Genomic DNA, 15,574 nt, shown 5'->3' with positions numbered 1-15,574 from the left:
ACCATTGTAGGTATCAGTAATATGTGAAAGGCACAGCACCCAAGGTCTTCTGCAATGTGGCCCCAAACTACAGTTTCATCTCTTGCCACTGCACCCCTCCAAAGACCTCTCAGGCCCCACTAACAAGGAACTTCATGCAGTCCCAAGTAAGCTGTGCTCTTTTGATGCATTCTTTGCTCCCTCTTCCTGAAATGACCCTTCCCATTCCCTTCCTGGACAAATTCCTATCCACTTGGATGTCTGTCTCTATGGGAAGCCTCTGCCACTTCTACCAGAGCTTCTAGATATAACATTTTGTAAATTACTCAGCCCTAAGCACTTCTCTTCCTGCAAATAACTGCCTCTTCATAGGCCTGGCTCCTCTCCCTGGACTGAATGGCAGACCTGTGAATGGACCAGCAAGCACCCAGCCCTGGCCAGGGAATAACATCCCTATCAGGGAGGGAGGAACCTGCCAAAGTGCTTCCCCAACCACAGAAGATAGTTCTTATTCTGTTAAAAATTCCCTGAGCATCTTCTTCTCCATTCCTGTGCACTCTTTCTATCTTGGTCAGAGGCTTCACCTTCTGCTCAGTTGACTAAGCTTTAAATCTTGACATTTTCTCCAACTGTTCCTTCTTTCCCAATATGGCGCTTGATAAAAAGTAATATAGACAGTGAATATTTCCTCAATAAATCTAGGTACCTAAGAAGGGAAAAGTGGTCTTGGCACTGCCACCAATTACACCATACAACTGACATCCCATGAAGCAATTCCCATTAGAGTATCCAACCAATTGGTTTCTTGCTTAAACAGTTCTGGTAGCATGCACCTTACTTCTCAACCTACCTACTCTCCCCAAGGCAGCCCAGTCTATTATTATAGGAGGGAGACTTTAGCTCAAATTGCCCAACTGGTTTCCCATAACTGTGCTCTACCCTCCAGGAGCCACATACAACAAATAAACAAATCCCTTAAAGTAGCTGATGGAAGTGTCCATGTTCTTCCCAAGTCTTCCCTTTGCTGATCTCAAAAATCTCATTGTAAGGTGCTTTCAGCTTCCCTGAGATCCTCAAGTGCCAACCTCCACAGGCTTTTCACTCCTGATGATGCCCACCATCTTTCCTTAACTGAAGCCTCCAAGTGCATGAGAGATTTTAAGAAAGCTAAGTTACCTCTAAGAAGCAAATCCATCTACATGATGGAAGGCTTGAACAAGATCCCAGGCATCAGAGTACCCTAGAAAGTCTACCTGTGGGGGTGATCCCCCCCTTCCCATTTGGGTAAAGCACATTTTGAAGGCCTAGCCAGGAAAAGATGACAGTAGACAATCAAAATGTTGGTAAGGCTGAACATAAAAAGCAAACTTCAAAACACATACCCTCCTTCTAAGCACTGAGTATCTCCAAATGGCAATTGCTAAATCTGCACTTTATCACGGGGTTCCATTATAGTACAAACGAAGTTTGTGAAAACTGAGCAACTGTGCAGCTGGCAAAAAAACATGGTGTCTGGCCCAAGGCTGACCAATTGGACAATTTGCGCAGGAGCATACAAAGAGTAAGTTTTTCCAAAGGAACCATAGAAATAATAAGCTAGGAAAGTCTGGATTGAGGGCAGGGGAGCTGGGGAATAGAAGGAATTAGGTTGGTCTGTTTGTTTTGTTTCAAGCCCCAGGATAAATCCTGTTAGTATAGAAGAGAAGAAGCTGTTTCCAAATGGTTTGGAAAACAGAATAGGTATCAGTCTAGAGTAGTAATTAACATCACTAGTATTGAGTGCAGTGCTACCAGAATGTGTGGACTCTGCCACTTACTAGCTATATAATTTTGGGCAAGTCACTCTGCTTATCTAAGTCTCCATTTTCCCCATCTGTAAAAAGAGAAAATTTCTAGATCCCACTGTAGTAGTAGAGTTCAAAACTAACCCTAAGAAGGCCTCTGTCAATTCTAAAACAGTGTAAGAGATGTTAGGTCTTCTGTGTGGTTTAAAACCTCTCTAAGAGCCACAATGTTTTGCCACAAGCAAGCCGGGGTGGAAAAGCCTCTGGACTTCAATTTCCTTGTCTGTAAAGCAGACACAACAATCCATGCCATGCTACTTTTCCAAGATTCTGTGGTAGGATAGGAAATGAAATAATGAATGGGAAAAGGGTTTGCAAAGCCTTAGGTTCTACAAATGTCAGGTACTCATCCTCCCTCACACACAAGTCCGTGCTCTAGAATCCAAATAACCTGGGTTTAAAAGAAGGTTCTTTCTTCCTGCTCTTCTCCAGAAGTAAGGCAGGTTGGTCAGAAAAATTGCAGATTGTTAGGGAAGATGATGACTTGAGGAATATATTTCCCTGAAAAGGATTCTGTAATCTATCCCCATACCCACCGGCTCCTAAGCAGATAACCAACTGGATTAATTAGCAAAGGAGCTGGCAAATGGTTTGTGGTAGTGAGATAATCCAACAAGTTCAGCAGACAGGCTAACATGGCAGCCATTCTGAGACCTCAAAGCAATCCAAGCCAGGGCTCACGTGGGACAGACCTAGAGGAAAAACCAACTGCTAGGGGAAATTCAGAATGGGCCTCTCCAATCTGCCACTTCCCCCATCCCATCCCCGCCCCAGCACTTACCCAGGGAAATCTCTTATAACTTATACTCCAAACCTGGGCAGCTGCCCCTTTCATGCCCCCCCCCTCTTTTTTTTTTTTTTTTTTTTAATCAATAGCCTTCAGAGTCTGGCTTAAATCCCTTAAGACATCCCCAGCGTCTATCTCAGGCTGGGCAGGAAGCAGGCACTGAGAAAACATTAGCTAAATGAAAACATGTACCTTGGTTTCTCATTGATATTCAAGCAGAAAAACAAGCTTCAAATACAAAACAAAAACAAAAACACCACTTTCCTTTGCTTATAAATTCTTCTGGTCGATCTTTTGAGTTTGTTAAAACAACTTTTTCCTATCAGTCTAAAGGAAAATATCACAATCCTTAGGCCAGGATATTTGGTCTGGAATGACCTCAAGTCAGAAGGCCTAGATTCCAGCACACTGTTAAGGATCTGGCCTTTGAGCCTGTGACCCAGGGACATAGGAATTCTGATCTGATTCCTGCCAGAGCCAGAACATCCTGTGGCAGTACTGCCTGAGGCCCCTGGCTGGTTGGTGTTCAGGCCCTTCTTGTAGGCCCTCCTACTGCCCCATTTGGCCTTGCCCCACTGCCTGCGTACTGCCTGTCTGTTGCCTGACATGCTCCTCCCTCCTCACCTTCATTCCCAGCCTTTTAATCCACAGCCATGGTGTAATAGAGGTTTTGGTGTTGAACAGAGCTGGGTTTCATTCCTGGATCTAACACTCAAGTTTTTCCATCTGTAAGACAGGGATAATACCACCTCCAAGAAGGTGGTTTTGAGAATTAAATCAGAAGAATGCCCAACTGCCTGGCATACAAGAGATACCAATTTTAGCATCTTTCCTCTTTTCTTTCTCCCCTTCTTGCTTATTAAATCTACTGCTGCTGTCCACAGCCCAAAGTGACCTAAATTGAAAGACTACTGGTAATTACCCAAATAGTCAGCTTTTACCTTAATTCTCTGGAATCATTTATCTACAGCTAATGTGTGCAAATCAGGTGTGCTTAAGTTGGCTGCAAAGATGGAGGCAATCTTCCCCCTATCCACCAGCACAGGCAGCATAATTTGCAAAATTGGAAACTTCTGCCAAGAAAGGCCAAGGTCCTCCTTAGAATGACCAAGCAATTGGAGGGTAACAACTGGCTGATCAAGGAAAAACAACAACAAAATCAATCAAACAAACAAACAAACACGGGCTCTCCTTCAACCTTGACTGAAAGATCCAATAATTCCACCAAATAGCCACTGCTGGTAAGGAATGGGGTGACTTCTGCCAGGACTGTCATTATACAAGTATCTCTTGGATTTAAGAAAAGCCTCCTAACTATAAGGCAAATTTAACTCTTATTTGTCTTCTTACCGCTAACAGACCTTGGCTGCAGCAGTTTTTACAACTTTAAAGCCTATCAGAATTCAATTTGCATTCCTCATTTAGCTCACCTCTCACCAACAGACTATGATACATCTAACCATCTTTTTTCAGAGGCTCCTGAAATCTGTATGGGCATATGGGAACCAGAAATGGACAGTAAACTATATGTCCTTTATTCAATCCAACTTCATAAATTTCATATCTACCCTTTTTTCCCCTCTTATTCAAAAGCAACTGTCCAACTGTATCTAGGGAGGTGGGTAGGTAGGTAGGTAGATGTTTTTCTAAGGTTAATATTTACACCAGAGGCCTCAATGTGGTAGTGAGCACAGACTTTTTTTTTCCAAAGTGTTCAAGCAAACTGGAAGAGACAAAGCCACAAGGATGCTATTCAGAGAAACATCTGAGTCAATAGCCTTCTAAGAATGCCACACAGTCTCTTCCCTTCCTTTCTGTGGTTTATAACAAATTGCTTTCTACCTACCAATCACTGCTGAGTCCGGACCACTGGGTTCTGGGATTAGCTGTAATCAAATCACACTTTTTAAAATTATTATTAATGCATTGGCAGAAAACGTAGAATCAGCAGGTAGATGTTCTAAACTCAGCCCTTTTGAAGTTCTAAGCACCTGAAAACCCAAACCAAGCTATTTACAATCTCCTGGCAGCAGACTAGCCCATAATTTGACTGCCACAGCAGCAGAAATGTATGCTAAAATTTAGTTCAGCTCAAATCTGCAGCAACCTCATCATACTAGCTCTCACCAGATCTTTGGTTTGTGTTTCTTGCCTAACCCCCAGAAACTAGGAGTCCTCTCCCAAAGGCTGGGAGCTGCCCAAATCAGTAAGCAAGAAGGAGCCAACATAGCTCCACCCAAGTAGGCCACACATCTGCTTCTCAACCAACTATGATGGCACCCTTGCCTCTCTCACATGCTTCCTTTCACCTCAACCAAACATGGCAGGAATAGACAATGTTTACTGGGTACATACTTTGTGCCAAGTACTGTTTGAAGCACTTTACATGTATTAACTCATCTAATTCCTGAGCCCCATGGGGATGTGCTGGAGGAAGAGAATTAATTTGGCCCAGATTCCCACATGGTTTCTATTCCCTACTTCTAGCTGTGCTGTAAAGCTTACATAACCTAATTTGCATTATGGTGTTATTTTTAAAAATCTCCAAAGATCGCTGTTCCAAGCATCAATGGAAGCTGTTGGTACTTACCTAAAAATAATGTGGGAAAGGATATCTATTCTTACAACTAACTCAACTTGAATTCTTGACTTAAGACAATTTTTCTGGAAGTTGCTATCACGAAAGGAAAGGACTCATTCTTATATAAGAAGTACCATCTTTGGGCTCTGTAAATAATTGCTGGAGAGAAAAACACATCAGTGCTGAAATTCACCTCAGCAGTAGTTTCTTCACTCTGTGGCTGTTATTCATTTACCATCTATCTCCCTCCCTTCCAGCCCTCTTAGTAAAGCTGAGAATCCTATGGTCACTAGATGGCACAGCAACTTACAGAGTATGGCAACAGAACCTTTCTTGTGCAGGATGATTTAGGAGGCACTTCCCCCTCCCCCACCTCAGGAGGCACTGGTATAAGATGAATGTGAATTATAAGGAAGACTATCCACAGAGCAGGTGTTTTCAGTTTAACCTGCTATTAATGTTCCTGGTTTCAAATCTGCCAGGGTAGACCCTACATACCTAAGGCTCTGGATTGCTAGAAATTTAATGGCTGAGGAAATAAAAATCCCTCTACTTCTTTCCTTAAATGCACTACTGAAGTTTTTTTCTTCCCACTACGGTTATTAATAAAATCTAAGAAACAAGGAAATTATAGTGAATGATTGATTATAACAGTAAAATTCCCATTATCTGTCATTTAAAAAATAAAATGTAGTCAGTGTTGAAATTAACCATTTTGTAAATTGCTGTAACACCATAAAAACTGCTTTAAAAGAGGACTGGAGTATTTTGTAACCCATTTCATTCAGTTCATTTTCTTGGACTAAGGTCCAAAAACATAAACCAGAGTTGGTTTCAGGCTCTCAAAACTGCCAGAGAAGTATTTTAAATGAGAGAATTTCCAAATGATACCCATTTCAGTGAAGTCAGAGGGCCCACAGTATTAAACAGGAAAGAAAAATGATTAGCCTTTGCCCCTGCTAATGCACTGTCTCCCAAATCAGGGTATTTAATGTAGGCTCAATTCCACCAACAAGCCTGTTTCCCTGGCACCCAGGAAAGAACCTGGCACATAACAAGCACTCAGCTGCTTGAGCAGAACTGGACTGCACTTGGTACTAGTCAGCTATACCTCATACAACCATTTATAAAATGCCAAATCCATAATAAATGTACATAACAGTTTCTGTATGGGGGGAAAATGTTGTTCCAGCAACTTTCAAGTTAGTAACAAAAAGAAAACTGCTACTGAGAAACAAATATAAAACATAAAATTCATTTTAATCTCTACATATCAAATACAGCCTTAATACAGAATATCTCATACACATGAAATGCATTTAAGGGACACAAGCTAAACAAAGCAAATCCTTATTAAAATATTTGGCCTGATGCTCACATCTTTTAAAATGAACTACAAGATGGCTTAATGAGGTGCGAAATAAATCATCTAGCTACCTACAACCTGGAAAACACAGGTGAACAGCCTTAATCAATTTGGTCTCCGCAGGCTAGGTATTTACCATTCTGAGTCTTGCCAAAGATAGTTCTGGAAATAGCTAAACTCAGTCAATTATAAATTTCTCCACAGTTACCTTAATATTTTGGTTTTATTTTTTCCCATTTTCTATTGCTTTTTTTTTTTTTTATGGCTTCTTGCTGCTGTTGTAATGGGACATACAACACAGATTAGAGATTTTCATTTCTCAGAGAAGCTTCCTTCCTTGAGAAATTGGCACTTTGATCCCCAGCTTGTGTACAGCTACATATAAATGGACCCCACGAGCACTGTTACCAACCTTGCTGCTTATGAAATTCTAGCACTTTGGCCAAAAGAGTGCCCTGACGTTAAAATCTGCTTAGGTGAACTGTTCCTACCACTGCATTCTTTATATTTAAACAGATACATGTGTGTATGTAATTTACATACATGTTATACTGTAAATTTCTATACCCATACTCAGACTTAACCCAACAGAAGTAAAATCTCTCTCTTGAATAAAAAATAATTACGTGGACATTAAAACAAATGCTGAAAATAACTCTTTTACATTTAGACCATAAAATTTTAAGGTAATGTGATGACATAAGACCCAAGAGATCAAATACATCATATATGATTGTCATGTATGCATGTTGTGTGTAAATGACTTTTAATTATTTTTCTCTTTAATCAGAAAATAAAAGAGCTTACCTTTTTATACTGAGATCACAGCTTACAGTCACTATATTTCAGCCTATTTTATACAAGTGATATGGCTACGAAGGTCCGAGGAGAACGAGAATAAAGTGAGATAAACGTGCTGAAAACTGCTTAAAAGTATTAACCTGAAATACACAGAGGGTCCAACACCAGTTTTAAAAATACATTAAGGAGGTATTCCCAGCTCTTCAATTAATAATGGTGACTGACTGATTCATGATTTTCAAACATTCACCCAATTTTTTTAAAAAAGAAGAAAAGAAAAAAGGCTAATACCAGCAACATCTATCAACTGGATTGTTCCCCAGGCTAACAAATTGAGACCAACTACAGACGACTTCAGGAACCACGTAAACCTTACTGCTTGCCTCAGCCTACCATGCACTCATCTAGTCAGCATGAGGTATGTTGGAAATCTACAAGACCAATTACCTTGCACAAGAGACAGGGTGCTCCTGCGGCCTGAAGAAACACAGACTGCAAGCTACATCCCTGGCTGGGCGTCAGCCCCCATGCAGAGGATATGGCTTCAAGGAGGACCCCTGTCTCTGAGAAATTATAATAGCGCTAACTGACACAGTTAGGAATGTAACTATTCAATTCATGTGCTAAAAAAGTTTAAAAACTGTCAGAAGATAGTACAGCTCACAGGCTAATTCTAAGTTCTATTCTGGTCTGTATACTCCTGACAAGAGGCTACGCTAAGAGGGGTTAAGTACAGATATTGCTAGGTTTCCAAAGGAAAAGTTTTAAAACAGACATCGTGGCTTTGAATAAAGTATTGCTCTTCTTTAAAATGCTCAGTCACTGCTTTCAAAAAGAAGGTATCAGAATGGTGTATCTGAAAGCTGGAAAGCCTCAGGGGTCACATTGCTCTTAAGACCAAGATATAGAAATTGCCATTTCAAGCCAGACAACCTGATGGTTCTAGAAGTCAGAGAAGAAATCTTGAGGGCCCAAGTGAATAATAAATGGTGCGACGCTCAGAGGCTGGCAATAGGGGCTGTCAATGAAAAAACCACCTACAGTGGAAAAAAGAGCAGAGAAGCAAAACTTTGTTAATTTCGCACAATTTGGTGAAGCCAAGAGCTTCATTTATATTTCTCTGCTCTTTCAGCTGTAAGTGGAATTTTCATTACAAAATGGAGGGGAAGGGCAAAAGGGAGGGGGGACACTTAATTCATTACAGAATTTAAACAATTGAACTTGCATGGTTACCACTTCTAACAAAGGACTGACAGCTCAATTATTTTAAGTAAAGCAGAGAAATGTAAAAGTTTGCAGCAACTGGGCAGGTTTACAACATGGTTAGTAACTTCCAACAAACAACAAAATTAAAAAAAAAAAAAAACTTGGTAGAAACCATTTGAAATGACTGCCATCATGTTGGAAAACAGCACAGCTCCCTTTTTGCCATTATAGAGGGGTTGAGTTACAAAGCCGAGTCAGCTATGTCAAAAGAATTTGCTAAAGAGAAATCTCCAGAGAGATTCCAACTTGGAATGCAAATTTGAAGATCAATTTCAAGTAACAATACAGGTGCAGCTGCCAATTAATAATATTCCAAAAACAAAGAGAAGGATATTGTAAATATTGAATTAATAAAAACTAGAAACTATTAGCCATGCTTTTTCTTCTCAGTGATGGCTCTGTTTCATCTATGGGTCAGCAAAATGAATCAATGAAACATGAACTCTCCCAGCTGAAATGGGCCCTCTTGTTTGTGTCTAGTTACTAATGCACAGGATGAGAATGATAAGTTCACAGCTATTTCCAGCAAGTGATGAGGTTTTATTAAAGTATCACCCACCACTAATAAAGACAAAAGGTCAAGGAACAAAAGAAACAACAAATTATTTGGTAATATACATCTGAAAAGTGACAGTAACATTTGTTTTAATTTGCCCATTTCATCCTCATTTAATGGTCCCAAAGAAATATGGTACATAAATTTGCCATATTTTGTGAAGCCCATTCTCACTGATGGGTAGTGTTCAACTCCTAAAAATGGAATTTAAGAGGGAAGCTCATTCGTGGTAAAAACAAGACATCTGTAAGACATAATGGCATTTAAATGTTGACATGGGCCCACACTGTTGACTTCATGGGGGTGAGTACCTTAATGAAACCATTACCTTCTAGTAACATTATAGGCTTTCCAAACAAGGTGAGAATGCAAGTGGAAGACTTAAGTCTGCACCCTTTACAGAACAGCACAATGTTACTCACTGATCATTTTTCACCAGCTTAATCAGGTATCTTAAAAATAAATGCTGACCCATGGCTGAAACCTGTCACTTTTCACAGCAGCACTCAACAAGAACTGGGACAATTGAAGAGCAAGTTTTTATGGGGACCCTGTTGCTGCTTTAGATTCTGATGTAATTGAAGAGGAAAGGAGACCCATCAAGGAATCCCAGAAAAATCACTAATCTTCTATCTGCATGAAAAAAGCCAGGGAGTGAACACAGTATCTTACAGAGTGAAGAAGGCCACAAGAACAAGAGAGGGTGATTGACTGATTAATTTATTATTTTTTAAAACTTGGAAATTCAAAAACTAAAGTAATCACATTCCTCCTTCCCCATCTCTGGGTAGTGCCATCATTTTAATAAGCAATGCTCTGAAAACAGAATATAACCTTTATTATGGGGATGCCCTTGTACAACAGGAGTACAAAGGGCTTACAAAGTATACTGGCTCAAACTAACAATCACCTTTGCTTTGTTTTAGCAGTTTACTTACAAATGAATGGGTTTCTAGGACTAAGTTGTTATTAGTTTTCAATTCCTTGTAATTTGATACCAAAACATATAAAAAATAAGCTAAAACAATATTCAAACCCATATTTTATTGGCTTTAATTACACACTTCAATATTTACAAAGTTAAAGTTTAAATGAAAAGTCTCTATTGTATTAAAAAAAAAAATAACTACAGCCCGAATTAAAGTGCCCTGGGCAAATACATATCAATCAGCTAAGAATCAGTGACTGCATCAGGAACCAGGCAGTACTCTGTGTTACAACAAAGCAGTTTATTTGTGATCAGTGTTTGAGACTCTATACATCCTTCACAAATTTAACTTTACATAATCTGATAACTTCTCTTAAAACTTAAACTTTGAACTGCTAGACTTTTATTTCCTTAGAACAGAAGGGCTGGTATAAGTAATTTTCCAGAAATGAGGTACCGTTTCACAGAACTGGTTTCTTTTTTTGTTTTCAAGTTTTAGAGAACTAAATTTGCATTTGTTAAAATCAAAAAGTAGGAAAGATGTTCTTTACAAATAATTTTGATCAAGTGTGTGTTCAAAGAAAGCAGGATAAAAAGGCTTTTTCTCTAACATTCTGTATTGTACTGTATTGTTGTTCAATAGGAATTAGCTTCTGTCATTGGCTAAAAGAATGAGTAGTGGGGAACAGGATATGTTGGGAATTTCATAACGGGTAACAGAACCATTCTCTTGGGTAAACCTACAGAGAAAAGAAACGGAGAGGACTCCAAATAAGTTTAATAATCCAATAAAAATTTCAGGTAAAGAAAATCTTACAGCAATTATCATTAACCTTTTCCAGATTAGTCAGTCAACATATACCATTTTAGAAGAGGCCCACAAATCTTTCACAGATCTCCTATTTTGAAATTGCTTATGATATGTTAAAAAATAACTTCCCCTCAAAATGAAGGTGGCTACATCACAGGAAGAATGATAATCAGAAAGCAATTTCATTTGAGTGACCTGCCAGGAATTCTAAAGATTAAAAACAATGCTATTGGATTAATATTTTGAAGTGACTCTAGAAATCCATACTGGTTCTCAATGTGGCACATCACATATTACAGGAGAAAAGGGATTGTCAAGATTCAAAGCACAGCTTTACTGCGCAGGCCTCAGCTTCCCAAAAGAAAAGAGCTCCAACTGGAGCTGTAACCAGGAGTGTATCTTCTTAATGGCTATTGCCAATATTGGCATGGCAAATCTGGAAAGATTAATTACTTTCCTAATTTCATAATTAATACGTTCTTGTGGCCTCACAAACTTCTGCATACTCAAGCATGATTTGAAATCTGCTCCTATTTCTAATCTAATATTTAACCTATGGAGAAATCACAAAGCAGCAACAGCAGGTATTCAAGAGCACCAGATGATCAGAGGGAAACTACCCCACATGCAACAGCTTTACAAAGGCCAAAAGACATATTTACCTTACAGCCAAAATAAAGCATTGTTTTAGTAGGTTTGCATCACAGTAACATTAAAACCAAATCTTTTATGTGAAAAATGGGGGCATCAAATTTCACCAGCTTTGGAAGTCAGTTATATGGCATGTGGAAGAGAGAAGCCTTTTGAAGTGTGTGTGTGGGGGGGGCGGGGGGGGGGGGGAGCGGACACTCAGAGGCTGCAGGGTGAAAGTATAATGTTAAAGGAGGAAAGGGAGGATCAAGAGAGAAAAATTAAAAAGACTAAGGAAAAACACAAATGTAACTTAGAGTCTAGAGATAAAAAGTGCTTTAAAGGGAAAAATTGAGCGCTAGCAAACCTCGACTAAAGAACCTCAGTTAACTATATGTGGTCTAAAAGACACAGGAGTAAAAACCTGCCCTAGGAGGCAGATGATTTGGTGTCATACAAAACATATTCAATGAGTCTAATGAGTCAAAACATATCTGGACAAAACGACAAGACCTAATTCACAGGAATGATGAGGCAGTCAGGAAATCCAGAAGCTGGCTATATGGTAAAATCAACAAGTCAAATCAAAAGGAGCTGGAATTTAGAAGAAATTCTGAGGAAAGCATATTCTTGGGTTGGTTACCAATACCCAATCACTCTATATGGCTCTAGCTCAGAACATGGGAAAGCCTTGATCAAAACTGAATCTGCCAAAGGAAAGATTCAGGTAGAGGATGTAAGTCGAGATTCTGCACCTCATCTTAAAGAAAAGTTGTTTGACCCTTGCAGTTTATCCACATCTTTCCGAAATATAAATTCTCTATCTTGGGGAAAGTGGTCAAACCATTCACTTTCTATGTATTCCACAGTTATAAAATCAGATGAAGCTCCAGTTTAGCAGTATCTTAAGGCTGCATAATTATCATCTGAACAAAAATGGAAAAGCTGATGTATGAAGAGAAAAAGCATAATGCAAAGGTGTTGAGGCTCATGTGAAGGACCAGAGCCACAAGAAGCAGTACATTAAAGGTCCTTCCCTTCTGTGTACATGCATGCCCACAGCAGGGTTAAACTGATACTCACACATGCATATGCATTTCTCATCACGCTCTCACTCTCTCACATGTGCATACACACTTACTTTCTTCTCTCAATGACAAACATCCTGCAGATGACCAATTCTAACATGTAGCACCTGGGTTAGGAAAAATGTCTAAGAGCATATCACTGACTCCAAACCTTATTGCCTCCATTGCCACATAAACCTCATTCAAAGTTATCCAAAGGGCCATTGGGGATCATTTATGTGTTTGCTTTTATTTTATATTTTTGGGAGGAAAGGAGACACTCCTAGGATTTTCTAACATGGACCGCAGACCTTCTGCAATAAGCATTCACGACACTGCTGGTGAACCCCCACTATCACATTCTCTCCAGGATCAATGATATCCTGTTTACTCTATCCTCAAAGCAAAATTTATGGAAAAGAATAATGACTACAAATTTGAAATGAGCATTTTCTATCCCTGATCCAAATTACCCACAGTTCACACAGTTCCAAATCAGAAACTTAAATGTAACTCAGAATATGGACTTTTGAGGCAGCCAAGCTAGAAACTTGGTATGGCCCTTCAGCAGTCTTTGAATGGAGTATAAGTTGGCTGTAAGAAGTGCTACTTAAAATATCTAATTTCAATATGGTCAGAAACAGGCAATTAGAACAAGCAGTCCTTCAATCAGGCAAAGCGAAGAGAAGAGCAACTCCAACCAAATCAAGAACCACAAGGTTGTGGCATTTTCAAAGGGAATTTAAGTTGGGTCACTGGAATGAATAGGTCTGAGATCCTCTGGGTCATTTACAGAAAACTTAAGATACAAATTGCTTTGGATGGCTGTGGCATCCAATCAGAGATATCAGTAAGATGGTGTACATACCATAGGCAGGGGCAGCTGTGCTGTAACCATAAGGTGTTCCATAGCCTAATGCAAAGAAGAAGAAAGAGATCAGTCCAGGACAAAGGGCAATAGGCAGTGGCCCAAGTCACATGAAGTACCACCTGGCCTAGTGCCCTGGGACCTGAGGACTCCTTCCAAATGTCAGATGAATGAGAACCATTCCCAGAGTAGCCCTAGTCTCAACGATCTTTCCATGCCTGCTTAGATGCAGAAGCTTCTTTAAATGGCCCACAAGGCTCTCCTTGACGTACCACAATATCCCATGTCTCTTTCTCACTGTACTTACCACACTGTATTGAAAAGATCAAATCCTTGTCTGTCTTCTCCACTAGAGGGCAGAGTCAAAGTCTTAATCATCTTTGTGTGACCTGAACCTAGCAGAATGTGTGGCATATAATAAGCACTCACTAAATATAAATTACTGAACAAGTTCTTAGAACCATTCAAATTACCAGTTTCTCAAAGTTGGAAAACAACTTTCACTCTCTTTTCAAAAAACTGCAACAGAGCAGGCTAAGGCCTCAATTCCCATTAAAGAGGCACATGAATTAGGTTTTTGAGTTCAAGTGCAAGGTCCATGACTAGTTATCCAAATTCCTGGCCCCAGCAGAGTTATCTGAGAGAGAAGACCCCAGCAAATGTTAGTGAAACTGAAATAAGCCTTGGGTGCCTATGAAAAAGGCTCATTTTATTATATAAAAACTAGTACAAAAAACATGGAATCATTTCAGGCACTAGTTTCTTATATGTCATTAGACAGAATATCTCAGTCTCCCATTTTCTCATCTGTAAAACAGGAAACCTCCTGACTACTTTATAATATTGTAGGGATGAGAAATACATGTTAATAAAAGCTGCCACCTTCAACCTTTCAATAAAACAATTAAAAAATATATAAATACATTGGGGTTATGGAAAAACTTTTGTAATGGATGGCAGTAAGGGTAGTATAATGTGAATGTGATAAATCCCACATGAATGGTATGTCTGGTTGAGAAATTTTACGTTGTATATATGCCTCCACAATTTGAAAAAAAAGAAAAAAGAAACTAAAGCAATAATGACAATTAATGTAATACAGGATCCTGGACTGGCTCTAATAATGGAGAAAATGCCCCAAAAGACATTTTCCATTTTTTTCAATTATCCCAATGTAGACTGAATGCTTTATATCACTGTTAAATTTCTTAAACTTATTAACTGTACTTAGATTAACTGTACTTAGTGAGGTTACCTAAGCCAATTTCCTTGATCTTAAGAAGTTATATATAAAAGTACTAATTATTCATGGGGCATAATGTATGCAACCTATTCCTGAATGTTGGAAAATAGAACAAATATAGCAAAAAAAAGTTGGGGGAGCAGATGTGGCTCAAGCAGTTGAGAACCAGCCTCCCACATGGGAGGTTCCCAGTGCCTCCTAAAAAAAAAACCAACAACAAGCAAAAACAAAATGAGAAAAAGGAACTCAGGGAAGCTGATGTGGCTCAGTGGTTGAGTGTCAGCTTCCTACATGAGATCTCAGATTCAATCCTCGGTCCACGGTACCTCAAAAAAAAAAAAAGGTAAAAAGCTGGTAAATCTGGGTATATGGATAGAGATTATATACTGAAGTTCTCTAGATGGGTGTTGTATTATTTTTACAACAGACTTGTAAGTTTGAAATTTTCAAATAAAAAGTAAAAAAAAAAAAATACTCCAGTTCTGAAAAAAAAAAAAAATATATATACACACACACACACACACACACACACACACACACAATCACTTGAAGAAACCCTAGGAAAAATTGGTCTTTAAGTGACAACAAGGGCACAAAATTTACATGGGCCTTTCACGCCATACCCAAACAAATCAAGCTTTTCTACTTAAAATCCCTTTTTTCTATACATACCATTTCTGCTGCTCAAAATGACTTTTTTCTCCTTTCTCTGACCACTATTCATCCTTGAGATGAGAATCTAACAACACCTCCTTTGTGAGGTTTACCAGGCTTGCTGTTCACTCCTTGGCCCACCCCATGTTACAGCTTGCGCCATGTTGCATTGTATTTATACAAGTGTCTTGTT

At 39.2% G+C, this 15,574-nt stretch overlaps 1 protein-coding gene across 12 annotated transcripts in view; it reads right to left on the bottom strand.

Annotated features, from left to right (window-relative positions):
- Positions 1–15,574, bottom strand: part of STRBP (spermatid perinuclear RNA binding protein) — a 196,893-nt gene that overhangs the window by 32,303 nt on the left and 149,016 nt on the right. For 5 of the 12 annotated variants that reach the window (XM_058302415.2, XM_004463427.5, XM_004463425.5 and 2 more), the window contains 2 exons: positions 13,485–13,529; positions 10,210–10,848 (listed from right to left, as the gene is read on the bottom strand). The exons of 4 other annotated variants lie outside the window; for them this stretch is intronic. In XM_058302415.2, coding sequence (XP_058158398.1) covers positions 10,772–10,848; positions 13,485–13,529 — 122 coding nt within the window. In that variant the 3' untranslated portion in view covers positions 10,210–10,771. Of the gene's footprint in view, positions 1–6,432; positions 7,499–10,209; positions 10,849–13,484; positions 13,530–15,574 lie in introns of those variants that run through there. 3 more of the 12 variants (XM_058302419.2, XM_004463428.5, XM_058302418.2) reach the window with 2 other exon arrangements.

The sequence above is a fragment of the Dasypus novemcinctus genome, chromosome 8 (genome assembly GCF_030445035.2).
Source record: "Dasypus novemcinctus isolate mDasNov1 chromosome 8, mDasNov1.1.hap2, whole genome shotgun sequence".
Lineage (NCBI taxonomy): Eukaryota > Metazoa > Chordata > Mammalia > Cingulata > Dasypodidae > Dasypus > Dasypus novemcinctus.
The sequence above is the reverse complement of the archived record's forward strand: the minus strand, read 5'-3'. Positions and strand labels throughout refer to the sequence as shown.